Source organism: Pediculus humanus, genomic scaffold (assembly GCF_000006295.1).
Source record: "Pediculus humanus corporis 1103172108254 genomic scaffold, whole genome shotgun sequence".
NCBI lineage: Eukaryota > Metazoa > Arthropoda > Insecta > Psocodea > Pediculidae > Pediculus > Pediculus humanus.
In genome coordinates this window covers 101,068-114,645 of record NW_002987823.1, presented here as the reverse complement: position 1 = coordinate 114,645, position 13,578 = coordinate 101,068, and the positions used below count along the sequence as shown (strand labels likewise).

At 24.9% G+C, this 13,578-nt stretch overlaps 3 protein-coding genes across 3 annotated transcripts in view; 1 reads left to right on the top strand and 2 right to left on the bottom strand.

Annotated features, from left to right (window-relative positions):
• Window positions 1-3,561: 3,561 nt before the first annotated feature.
• On the bottom strand, window positions 3,562-9,003 carry Phum_PHUM477110 (Neuroglian precursor, putative; the record flags this gene model as incomplete). The annotated part of the gene is made up of 12 exons (XM_002430362.1): window positions 3,562-3,674; window positions 4,150-4,253; window positions 4,336-4,546; window positions 4,621-4,787; window positions 4,868-5,032; window positions 5,121-6,300; window positions 6,388-7,215; window positions 7,289-7,479; window positions 7,580-7,881; window positions 7,961-8,154; window positions 8,540-8,785; window positions 8,943-9,003. The coding sequence occupies 12 exons, from the start codon at window positions 9,001-9,003 to the stop codon at window positions 3,562-3,564; spliced, it is 3,762 nt and encodes a 1,253-aa protein (XP_002430407.1).
• A 2,260-nt stretch (window positions 9,004-11,263) lies between these two features.
• On the top strand, window positions 11,264-13,500 carry Phum_PHUM477100 (gamma-butyrobetaine dioxygenase, putative; the record flags this gene model as incomplete). Its single annotated transcript, XM_002430361.1, has 7 exons — window positions 11,264-11,293; window positions 11,899-12,108; window positions 12,215-12,420; window positions 12,496-12,630; window positions 12,701-12,806; window positions 12,892-13,082; window positions 13,263-13,500. The coding sequence occupies 7 exons, from the start codon at window positions 11,264-11,266 to the stop codon at window positions 13,498-13,500; spliced, it is 1,116 nt and encodes a 371-aa protein (XP_002430406.1).
• Window positions 13,501-13,520: 20 nt separating this feature from the next.
• Phum_PHUM476990 (uncharacterized protein) overlaps window positions 13,521-13,578 on the bottom strand; it is a gene marked incomplete at both ends in the record, with an annotated part of 1,201 nt that continues 1,143 nt past the window's right edge. The window contains one exon of the mRNA XM_002430360.1: window positions 13,521-13,541. Coding sequence (XP_002430405.1) covers window positions 13,521-13,541 — 21 coding nt within the window. The remainder of the gene's footprint in view (window positions 13,542-13,578) is intronic.

Genomic DNA, 13,578 nt, shown 5'->3' with positions numbered 1-13,578 from the left:
ATTATTATTATTAAAAAAAAATCAATCACGAATTAAAACAGAGAAAAAAATTATTTTATTTAAAAAAAACTTTTTAATAAGAAATTTTTCAATTGTGCAAAACTTCCCCACTTTACATTAAAATTGTTTGCTCTGACTCGATATTTATTTATTAAACTTTTTGTTTATAATCGATCGAGCTAACAATTTTTTTTTTATAAACAAATTTTTATATTTACAAATAAAAAGCGAAGCCGTTACAAAAATTTTACACAATTATTAAATAATAATAATAATAATAATAATAATAACTCAAAACAATCAATCATCACTTATTATATCCTAACCCTGTTTTTTTTTTTTTTTTTAAAATATTTTGTTATGAAATGGTCCATCCATTCTTCTGCTATCAGTAATTAAATAAATTACAATATTGTTATATAAAAAAACTATTTTTTTCGAGGGGAGGGGGGGGGGAAGCGAAAGAGATTTCAAGTAATTTATTAATAAAAAAAAACTAAAACTATCATTGTATCGAACCATCCATTAAAACTCATCAATTCAGTTATTTAAATCAACAGGCAGTAAGTTCCTTATTATTATTATTATTATTATTATTATTAAATCATTTTTTAATTTTAAAAGGGAGTCTTTAGAAGAGCAGAAGAAAAATAATTAAAATAAATTTTTTTTTTATTTTATAACAAAAAATAATTTGTCAAAAATCATCACAATTTTTATATAATACTTGAAATCTCATTCCCCTTATTTATTATATTAATTATTTATTTTAATTAATTTTTTATAAGCTAAAGCCACGTTATAAAATAATAATGATAATGATAATGATAATAAGCGATATTATAAAAGCGATAAGCAAAACATTAATATATTAACATAAATTTTGAGAGAAAAATAAGAGAAAAGCGTGCATTTCCATAAAAGGCTTTTAGCTTTTAGCTTTATAAGAAAATTGCTGTAGGCTTTAAAGGCAAAATTTTTTTTTTTATATCAGTCAAAAAATTTTTACTCTCGATCGTTGTTGTTTTTTTTTTTTAAATATTTTTATACAATATATAATAATAATAATAATAATAATAATAATAATAATATACGTTAATTATTTATAATTGATGATAAATAACAAAACAACATGACTGACATTTAAATAATAAAATAACCATAAAGCAATTTTCTATTATATATATATATATATATATAAATATATAAATAAAATTTAATTAAAAACATATTTTGCCATTAAAACTTAATAAAAAAAAAAAAAAAATTACTTATAATCTAATATTATTATTATTATTATTTAAAAATTAAAACATAATATTATTTATATTGAAATTATTATTATTATCGTAACAAATCATTTTTTTTTTAACAAATAAAAATTAATTGTATTAATTGTTTAAAAAATGAAAAGTTAAGGTGTTAAAACATAATAATAAAATATTTTTCATATTAATAAAAATGTAAATAATAATAATAATAATAATAATAATAATAATAATAATAAAATAAATTATTGTGATGAACAATATGCCGAATAAAAAAATTTTTAAAGTAAGCAATTCTTTTTTTTTTTTAAAGGTTAATATATATATTATGTATATATCACATACAAGGAGTCGCTTATATTATTATTATTATTAAATAATAATTAATTAAAATTAACAAAGGCAGAAAAACTTTACGGGGGGGGGGTTTTGTAATGGGGGGAAGGGGGGTTACGAACCAAAAAAAAGATCCGCACAAAATTTTTTTTTGTTTATAAAAATTTAAATAAAATAAGAAAAAAAATTCATTAATTTAATCAAGCTAATTAATATATAAATGTCATACAAGCATACAAATTATCAAAAAAAAAAAAAAAAAAAAAATTATAACAAAATAACATTTACAATGAAAAATTAAATTATCATTATTATTATTATTATTATTTAAAAAAAAAAAAATAATAATTTCATAAATTAAAAAATACAATTCCCTTTTAATAACAATTAATTAATTAATTAATTAATTAAAATTAATTTGATTATAAGAATATATAATAATAATAATAATAAATTTTTTTTTTTTTTTTTTTAATAAATAAATTTAAATTTTCAATACGTGAAAATATTTTTTTTTTTTTTACAATTATTATTATTATTATTATTAATTTTTTTTTCGTTCGAATAATAAATTAAACAAAATAATAATAATAATAATAATAATAATATTTTATATACCTTATTTAATGAATTAAACAACCAATTGTAATGTTCATTAATTTATAGCGATAAAAAAAATTTTTTTAAAAAAAAAAAAAGCAGCTGCCTAACTATTATTACATCACATTATTATTATTATTATTATTATTAATATAAAATTCATTATTAAAAACGTTCCTTTATATAAACAAAAGTCATTTCATTTTTATTTATTTATTTATTTTTTTATTTATTTTTTATTTTTTTTTTTTGCAAAAGCATTTTTGAGATCAGAAAAAAAAAAAAAAAAAAATTTTTTTTTTATTAGTAACAACCCTTTCTTGGCAAATATGCGTTAATACAAAATTTTATTTATCAAAAAAAAATAAAATAAATTATTAAAATAATCATAAATAAAATAAAATAAAATAAAAAATTTTTTTTGAACTTAAAATCGTATTTTTTTTATATATATAAAGACCAATAATAAATTATTAATAATAATAATTATAGTTTTAGTAGTTTACTCGAACATAATAATTAATAAAAAAAGTGGCAGAAATTATTTTTTCGGAAAATTATCCGAAAAGTAAATGATAGATAGATCTACTATTCGTACAACAACAAAAAAAAAAAACATAAAAAAGTTATTATTATTATCGTAAAACAATTTTTTTTTAAGTTGTATTCGAAATTTTTACGGTGAATTCAATTGTGAATTGATTGGTACATTTAAAAGGCCATTTTGTTTTTATATTAAATTATTTATTCAGTGGGAAAATTTTTTAATTATCACAAATATGAAAAAAAAAATCACTGGGTTAAAATTTTCTCTCTGTTATTCTTATTCATCTTCTTCTGTGAAAGACATTTTATCTATATATATATATAGGCAGTGCAAATAAAATTGTGATTACATTCCAATAATAATAATAATAATCTGTGATGGCTACGTCAAAAAGATCAAAGTTCCTTTTTTTTTTTTTTTTTTTTTTTTTTTTTTTTAATTTAAAATACTTTTTGTGATTATTAACAAAATTAAAAAATTAAAATAAAGAATTAATAAAATTAAATTGTAATTTTTTTTTTTTTAAAAAAACAATAGCTACCAAAAATCTGATTTAAAAAAAAAAAATTTAATTTCAAACAAATAATTTTTAATGGTGATTTATTGACCGCCATTTTTTTTTTGGTTAAATAAATCAAAAAATAAATCACCATAGAGTAAAAATAAATAAATTAAAATATTATTATTATTATTAATGCGGTACTCATGTAAAAAAAAAAAAAAATAAATAATGATAGAAAATATGCCCACGTAAAATGTAAATTAAATTAAAATTTTTTTTTTTTTTTTTTTTCTGATATGAACATAAATTTAAACGTAGGTTGCCATTGCTGTTGGTGATGGTTTTGCATCTCCGCTTTTTCTAACTTTTTGTATTCCCTGACCGTATTGTCCTATGAAGGAACCGTCTTCGGTAAAACGACCTGAAACGTTATACCAAACATAATGTGTAATAAATATTTGAAAATGGATGAACACTACAAAAAAAAAATATATAAGTAAATGTAGTCTGTACGACATTGCTTAAACATAATAAGCTAAAAAAAAAAAAAAAATGGCCGATGCAATTTTAAAATAAAAAAACGTATAAAAAGCTTTAAAAAAAAAAAAAAAAAGAAAAAACGATTGCGCACTTACACAATTGAAAAAAAAAAATCATATTAAAATAAATTAAACAAGCGTGGCAAAGCCTCCGGATGATGTTTCTCCATGCGGCCTTCGATGTTGGCCATACTGTCCGATAAAAGATCCATCTTCATTCATACCTTCTAACAATTATAAACACATATACGATATTTTACGATAAATAAGTGCAAAAAAGTAACAACGTAAATAAATAATGTGCATGCGATAAATTAAGCCGAGAATTTTCCAGAAAAAAAAAAAAAAAAAAATTACCCGTGTCTCCTTCTCCATATTCCGCCATTGAATCCGTATCACTTTCGACTACTTGTTTGGGATCGCTACTTAACGACGTCCTACCGTGAGATTTATTATCCAACCTAAGAGCACAACAATTAAATTAAAATTTTTTTTGGAATCGTCAAAAATTATCGTCAGTTTTTCTAAAAAAAAATTACTAACGGTTGTGAATATTCGTGAAATCCAGCTTCCTCTGGATAATTATGTCTTCCGTATGCGTGTTCCCTTTCGTGAACAATATATTTTCCACCCCTATTTCTTTTTATTATGCACACAATCAAAAGGACCAATAATAAAAATGTTATAGCGAGCATCATTCCGATAAACCAACCCGCCGTGGCAACATTTTCTTTAGGTTGTATGATGGGACTATCTAAAAATAAATATTTTTTTTAATATTAGCAATATTAAGTATTAATCTCATGGATGCTTCTCTGTCAAACTTACCAACGCTGTACGTTTCAATTTCTTCTGCTTCGCTTTCGGTCATAAATTCACCATCGACGGCCACGACTTTAAATTCGTACACTTCTCCCGGTAACAATCCTCTTACGATTATGTAATCTTCATTTAATTCCGAACTACTTTCTAAATAAATCGGTTCTCCTCGTAATCTAAAATTTATTTTTAAATGTTTTAGCGAAATGCTATCAACTCCTCCTGTTTATAATTAAAAAGCACATTGATTACGTACTTGTATTTAACGAAAAAATGAGATCCAGGTTTCCCTTCAATATTTGGTAACCATATCACTTTCACCGTGGCCAAACCATTTTCCGAAGGTAAACGTTGCCAAACAAATTTAGGTACATCCGGTGGAGAAGCGTGAGAACCTCTTGTTCTTTGCTCGATGAAATATCTTAAAATTTTAAAACATTTTTGTTGCAATTATTGCGGTCGACTTTTTTTTTTTTAAATATTCAATATTTATAAAAAAAAAAACTTACTCTTCACCTTCCCCAGCTCTAGTTAAGCCTCTTATGTGAATTCTGTATTTCGTATTGGGCTCCAATCCAGCCAATTTGGCTCTAGTTTGTGATGGATCGGTAATAAAAGGCTCTCTTTCAACCAAGGGACCAACTTTCGTGCCTTTCACCGTTTGATATTGCACTTTGTAACCTGTAATTATCCCATTTGGCTGTTCGGGTTTTTTCCAAACTAAAAACAGGGCAGAAGAACCCATGGGAAAAGCTTCAAATGCAGATACTGTTCCAGGGACACCTTCCGGCGTGTCGAAACTCAACGTGTCGCTCGGTGGTCCGTTATATCTACCATTGTATACAAGAACTCTCGCGTAGTTTTTAGAGTGCGGAATGAATTTGGTAACCAATGTTCTGGTGGCATCATTTTTAACGTGAGTTTCTCGCATACCTTCTTCGCCTTCAGCTTCTGACCATGTCTGTATTTTGTAACCTTTAAAATGACCGCGAACACTTTCTGGAGGCACCGGTAACCAACTAAGCAAAGCATCTGTACTGGTTGTCACTTGAACCAAAGTAAAATTTTGTGGTGCCATCAAAGGAACATCTTCTCCAGAGTAACCAATCACCTCTTTGGCGCCAACATTTGCTTCCCCTCTTCTATTTATGGCGATAACTTTTATTTTGTATTCCTGAAAAGTTGGCTGGTCTGAAATTACTAACGAAGATCTTTGCCAGTCCATTACATCCTCTGAATTCCAATTTTGTCCCGGTATATTTTTTTTCCAATATACGACGTAATGAAAACCTTCGTCATTGTGTTCAATTTCTGGCATGGGTGTCCAAGAAATAACAAGATTGTTCGGGTGAGTTCCTTTGCCTTCTACGTTGTCTGGATTCTTATACGGCACATCTGGTTGAGTTTGACATACTTCAGAGTGTCCCGAAGGCAAACTAATTCCAATTTTATTTCTAGCTAAAACTCTGAATGTATAATTGACCCACGGAGACATTGCAACCGAATACGTTTGGTCGATTGAAGGAACATTATCGTATGCAACTTCCCATATATCTGGAGCAAAACTTGTATTGTACTGTATAGTATAACTTAAAATGGGAGCTCGATTGTCACCCAATGGTTCCCATCTGATTGATGCGTCCATGCGATTACATTGAACTTTAATTAATCGTGGTGCGTTCGGTACATCTGAAAATATAAAAATAATTATTAATTTAATATGAAATGAATTAGTTGATTGAAGTTAAAAATTTTTTTTTTTTTGACAATACATACCTTGCACCGTTAATGTGGCTTGAGCTTCAGCTTTATCAAGATCAGTTTTAGCAAGACACGTATAAACTCCAGAATCCAGTTCGGTTGTTTTTGTTATCGTAAGAGAATAGTCTGCACTTTTGACAAAACGTGGCTCCGAATCAAAATCAATTACCTCTCCGTCTTTAAGCCAATCTATTGTCAATGCTAATGTTGAATCAGTTACGGCATTACACCGAAAAGTAGCAGTGGTACCAATTGGAATTTCGTAGTCTTCTGGAGCATCCGTGATTTTAGTGTGCTCCTTAACACTTAAACTACCAGAGGCTTCTATATGACCAAATTTATTTTGAGCGTAGCAAGTGTATTGGCCAGCGTCTAAAAAGTTAACATCTTTAATTTCAAGATCTCCGGAACTCAAAGTGTTGTATCTACCCCCAGTCAATTCCATCGAATTTCTTATCCATTTAACTTCAGGCTTAGGGGCACCAAAAACGCGACACGTCAAAATAACAGTTCTTCCGTCAACGGTTTCTTTATCCGTAGGACTTGTTAAAATTTCTGGCGGAAGTGCCAACACGTTTACGTATACGTCTTTGTACACGTAACCTAATGAATTAGTAGCATTGCAACCATAGTTTCCGGTATCTAATTTATCTAATTTTTCTATAACAATTGAATTTGGAGTGACTTTTCGTCTGGGGTTCGGAGGAGCTAATGCTATTGGCAAACCATTATGAATCCATTTGATTTGCGGTTCGGGCACACCGTTAGCTTCACATCGAAATTCTACAGTTTCACCTTCGGCTGCATTGATTATTTCAGGTTGAACGGTAAAGTACGGAACAGCTAAAAAAAAAAAAAAATTATAGTTACTTATTATTTCTCAAATTTAAATTTCTTTTACATTCATAAAAATTACCGAGCACTGTTAATCCAATTGAATAAGATTTAGCTTGGCCTACTCCATTACTGGCCTCACAAACGTAGCTTCCTGCGTCTTCAAAAGTAACATGCTTTATAATTAAACTCTTTCCGTAATGCCCTTGTGTCATTCGATCGTTCAGTCGTATAGGTTGTCCATCTTTACTCCATACTATTTGAGGCAGAGGTCTAAAATTATAATTTAATATCATTAATTTTAATACAGTATTACATAATATATTATGTAATACTTCTTAGTATTATTATGTTTTATGTAAAATTTACTAACGTTCCACCAAAAATACAAAATAATTCCACTCTTTTCCCACGCAAAGCTATTTCATTCTTTCTAGAAACATATTGTTGTACAGGTTCTTGTCTATTTTGAGAAGCTGCAATTCCTGTGGCGATGACTTTTAAAGCCACAGTATTTCCAATTTTGTATTCATTCCGAAAAGGTGAAGTAGCAGCACAAACATAACGAAATTCTTTACTGGAATCTTCTCGAGTAACATTGGAAAACCATAAATTTCCTTCAGGATCTAAAGTCATTCGTGAATTGTTTATGCTCATTATTCCACCATCGCTGTTCTAAAAGTTTAAAATAATCATCACTTAAAATCATTTCTTAAAAATTAAAATTTTATTTATAAAAAATTAAAAATCTCACCTGTATGAGCCAATAAACATTTGGTTTAGGCCACCCATCGGGAGGGTGACACACAAGACGAAAAGGCTCTCCTTCATTTGCATTTACAGTAATTGGTGGCTCATCTTTGAATGCATTAAGTTCAGCTTTTCGTACAAAAACAGAATTTGAAGTTGCTGTTCCCCAAGTGTTTTCAGCAAAACATTGATACTGACCTAAAATTTAAATTTATTAGTTAGCATTTTATAGAGAGAGAGAGAGAGAGAGAAAAAAAAAAAAAATCAAAATCAAACAAAAGTATGCAAGTTGATATCTAGAAAATTTAAAAGATTAATCATGGTTTAACTGAAAATAAAGTAAAAAAATTTTTTTTTAATCTTAAAGTTTTTAAAAACATTTGTGTCTTATCAACAACTTAATTATTACATAAAGTACAAGAAAAGTCAAAATTATTATTTGATTTTTTTTTCTTTTACCAAAAGTTTTTTATCAGAAAATTTTTTTTTTTCACAAAACATTTTAATATTTAATTTTATTGAAATAAAAATAAATTTTAAAATATTAAAAATGAAATTAATGAACTTTTATTGAGACACTCACCAAGGTCTTCATCTCTAGGTGATGTAATAACTAAAGTTCCCCTTCCAGGTTGCTGAGACATTCTATTATCATACACTTGGTATTCGAAAGGCTTTCCATTTTTAATCCATCTATATTTAGGTGCTGGCTCACCTTCAGCTTCACATTCAATAAAAAAAGGCTTATCATTTTCATTTTGTTGCTTTGCAACTTGAAATAACAATTCATCCGTCGGGGGCTGTTTAATAATTCTCGGAGGTGATTGACCTAAAAGTAAATAAAATATTTTATTATTATTATGAAAATATTCGGATAAATGAAGGTAAGTTTAAAAAGTAATATTATTTACTATCTTTAAAATAATTACTACATTTTAGATACATAGAACATTAAATAAATAATAAATTTTTTTCTTCATACTTACTTATAGCACCCACATACAAAAAACAAGAGCAAATAAACAACAATTGAGATTCCAACTTCATTTTAATTATGATGCCTGAAATAAAAAATAAAAAGTGTTGAATTCATTTAAAAACTAATTTTCTTCAATTAAAAAAAATATTTAAAAAAAAAAATTGATTTAAAAAAAAAAAAAAGAATAAATAACACAAAAATAATAAATAAACAATAAATATTTGTTTTAAAATAAACTTTTTTAAAAGTTATTTTTTTAAAATGCAATAATTCGTAAAGTATTTTTTGACACCTGCATTTTTTTTCTCGAAATATTAAAGTGACCTAAAAAATTATTCTAGAAGCTTAAATTCCTTCAAGTCTTTTTAGAAAAATTTTTTATTCGTAAAATTTTTCACTCATAAACCATTAATAATTATGTGAAAATAGTAATTAAATATTTTTTATGAAAAAAATATTTAATTAAAGTACAACGATCCCAAGTAAAAGTGAAAGATACTTACAAGCTAAACAGGTAGTTGAAAACAAAAAAAAAATTTAGTATTGGTTTAAAAGTATAAATTAAATAAAAAGTTAAAATTAGAAAAATTCTTATGATTCATACCTTTTCATAAATACTATCGTACCGACTCCAATAAACCGCCACCTAATCAAACCTAACAGCTTTGAATGAATGAGCAAGATGAACTAATACTCTAAGGACACAATGACAACACCCAGTGAATTAAAAAAATCAAGTTTTACTTTTTTTAAGTGATATTTTAGTTAAAACAAAAAACTTAAACCACAATTAATTTTATTCAAAACTTTAAAATAATTTAAATAAATAACAATAAACTATTTGAAAACATTATTTAAGACTACTTGCAGGTATAAATTTAAGCCGCCATCTTGTGGGGCGTGCACGGTTAAAATAACGATTTTTAAGAATTCGAAAAAAGTATAATATGGATTTAAATAATTGTATAAAAGTAAAATTTACTTACATATAAAAACTATTTCGATAATATGAAAATATTTTTCATTTAAAGAACATATTAATATGCATTTTAATTTTTAAAATTTTCTAACAGCAACAACTATCACGTGACATACTACGTGATTCTAAAAATAAACTTTTAAATGTCAAAAAAAAAGTTTTCTTAAAATAAAAAAAAACACAAATGACACCATAAAAATATTAAAAATTTAAAACAAATTATATTATTTTTAGGCTTAATTTTAATCTTTAAAAAAAATTTTTTTTTACAATAATAAACGTTAGGCCTGTCCGACTCGATTTATTATGACAAATTAAAAATTTGAATCAATTGAAGCTTATGTGCGCGGTACACTGTTATCACAATGCTGTGGCGGTTAAGAAGCCGGCTAATATTACCAAAATTAGGTTTAGTCAGACAATATTCAAAAAGTTCAAAACAATTTTTTTATCTACACAATAATCATTTCGAGTTACAAACGGTATTTGTGAGAAAAATTTCAAATTTCAATATTAATCTTCACGTTTCGGAAAAGATAAATGAAAATAATTTTCCTACAATAAAAGATTTCACCAAGGTAATATTATTTTTTATTTATGCCAATATTTTTATTAAAAAAAAGGAACATTTATTTTTATTTTTACCAAGATAATTTAAAATTCGATTTAATTATAAAATATTTTCGAAATTTAACCTTTAACCTTTTTGACCTGTATAATTTTCGCAAATACAAATTTAAAACTGTCTAATTAAGAACTTAATTTGATACTGATGATTAATGTCATTTACAATTTACAATATTCAATTAAATGATTTTAAATTAATTAAAAAAGTTTTCATTTACAATAAAATAACATTAAAATTATTAGAAAAACAAAATCAAATTAACAAAAAACAATAAATTTCTATAATTGATTTAAAATCAAAAAAAAAAAAAAGTAATAATGGCGGTTAAGGTTTTTTTTTATTCATTAAACACAAATTCATTATTGATAAATAAATTTTTGATGTCACTTTTTTTTTTTTTCATGTATTTTTCTAAAAGAATAGATTTTATTTATTTATAATAACAAATTTACATCCAATACTGATAATAATATATAATTAATCAATAGGAATATTTATTAAAATAAATTTTTAAGGAAATTATAATAATAACATGAATAGCACAATGAAATGATTGTTTTTTGCCTGACAATTATAAAAATAAATAATTTTATTAACTTGATAAAATTTATACTAACAGTTGTAAATAATAATTGTTATACTTTATTCATAAATAAAAATGTTTTTTTTTTTAAAAAAAAAAGAAAGATTGAATAAAGTTGGGTAAAGCCATTTTATAAAAATGTCATTTCATTGGTTTCTACTACTCAATGTTATTATGTAATATATAATTATGATAAGATATGATTTGATTCAAAACAAATTAATCAATCATAATAAATAAAAAGTAATCAAATCATCATCATGACAAAAAAAATTAAATTAAATACTTGCCCGCATTAACCCAAATAAATTTTTTTTTATTAAATTTTCTCACTAAAGGACATATACAAGTATAATAATAATAAATTAACGACTACTATCATCGCCATCTTAATTAAGACATGAGCTTCAATTGATTGGGTTTTTTTTCTGTGGTTTTTCTAGTTTTAGGCTCTTTTTTTTATAAAAAAAAATTTATTTCGAAATAAACATTAACTAATTAACTAAATATAATTATCTCTTTTAATTTTATTCAAAATTTTCCATATAAAAAAAAAAAGAAAAAAAAAAAATTGCATCCATTTGAAAATCACATCTTGTGACAAAGTGAGTAAAAAAATTTTTCATTTTAACAATTAAAATTGCAATTTTTTTTTTTTTTTAAATTTAATTATGATTTTTTAATTTAATTTTAATTAAAAATTGTATTTATTTGAAAATTAACATCAAGTCAGTTAATTAATTTTTTTTTGTTTTTTTTTTTTGTAATAATAGGCTTCAATAAAAAATTTTCATTTAAATGATGATGATGATGATGATTCAAATATCTTATCAATACATTTTGATAATTTGAAAAATTTAAATTTTCCAATAATTTGGTTAAGAGATAATTGTCAATGTGATAAATGTTTTGATGCGGTTTCTAATTCGAAAATTCATAAACCTTTAAATTTTACAAATGAAATCATACCTTCATCCATTAATGTGAGTAAATTTTTATGAATAAAATGAGTCAACGTGGTGATTCAAAAAAAAAAAAAACATGGTGTTGTTGTTAAAAAAATTTTTTTTTTTTTTAATATATATTTAGTCTACGAATGATTCTGTAACGATTATTTGGAAAGATGATCATTTTAGTAATTTTAATAAAGAATGGTTGTGTCGACATTCATTTCATAAAAAACATCAAATTGAAAGATTGAATGAAGAATACGTACAACAAATATCATGGGATTCAAATGATTTTAATAAATTTCAACCGGAAATTTCATTTCGATTTGATGATATAATTAAATAGTACGTTAAATGATGATAATAATAATGATAATTAATTATGTTTTAAATTGAAATAAATTAATAATTTTGTTTTAGCGATGATACCTTATTAAAATGGTTAGAAACTTTGGCAAAATTTGGTGTGGGAAAAATTTCTGGTGTCCCTTTAAAAAATGGCCAATTGCAAAAATTAGCCGAAAGGGTGTCTTTTATAAGGAAGACATACTACGGGTAACGAATGATTAATACTACCCCTAATAATTAATAATTTTTTTTTTTTTTTATAAAGTAATTTTTTCAGGGAGGAATTTTTTATTAAAGGTGATAATGATGCTAATAATGTTGCTTATAAAAAAGGACCCCTACAAATGCACACGGATTTACCTTATTATCATTATGCACCTGGGGTAAAATGTTTTTTTTTTTTTTTTTTTTTTTTAATTTTCGATTAAGGATTTAAAAAATGATAATTAAATTTAAATTTAAATTCAGGTTGTTTTACTCCATTGTATATTACAAAGCACCGAAGGAGGAGAAAATATTTTGGTAGATGGTTTAAATTTAGTCAAACAATTACCTAAATCGTCTTATGAAGTTTTAACTAAAACAATTGTTGATTGGTCGGATGTTGGATGCGAAAATAAATACGAATTTTGTACAAAAAATAGAGCTCCGGTTATTTGGTAAATTTTTTTTTGAAAGGGAAAAAAACCCCCCAAAACAAAATGGCCGAGATTTCTTATAGAAACATGTAATCGATTGTAATAAATTATGTTGAAAACATTCATGAAAAATTTATATTCGACGTAAATAATGACCGAATGAAGAAATTTATTTATTTTTTTTTTTTTTTTAACTTATAGCGTAGATGATTTGGGAAATGTAAATAGAATTAATTGGAGTCAACCTCAGAGAGATTCTGTTTTTAATGTCTCCCCAGAAGTTGCTTTGGAATGGTATAAAGGATATAAAAAATTTATGGAAATGATTAATGATACTAAAAACGCTGTGATATTTAAAAACGAAGAAGGTATATCATTCAGTTTTTCCAAAAAAATAAAACAATTTTATTTGTATTTTGATTTTTTAAATGTTTTTTGAATTTTCCAGGAAGTATATTATCATTTGATAACAGACGAATACTACATGGAAGAACGGATTATGAGGGTGAAAGATTTC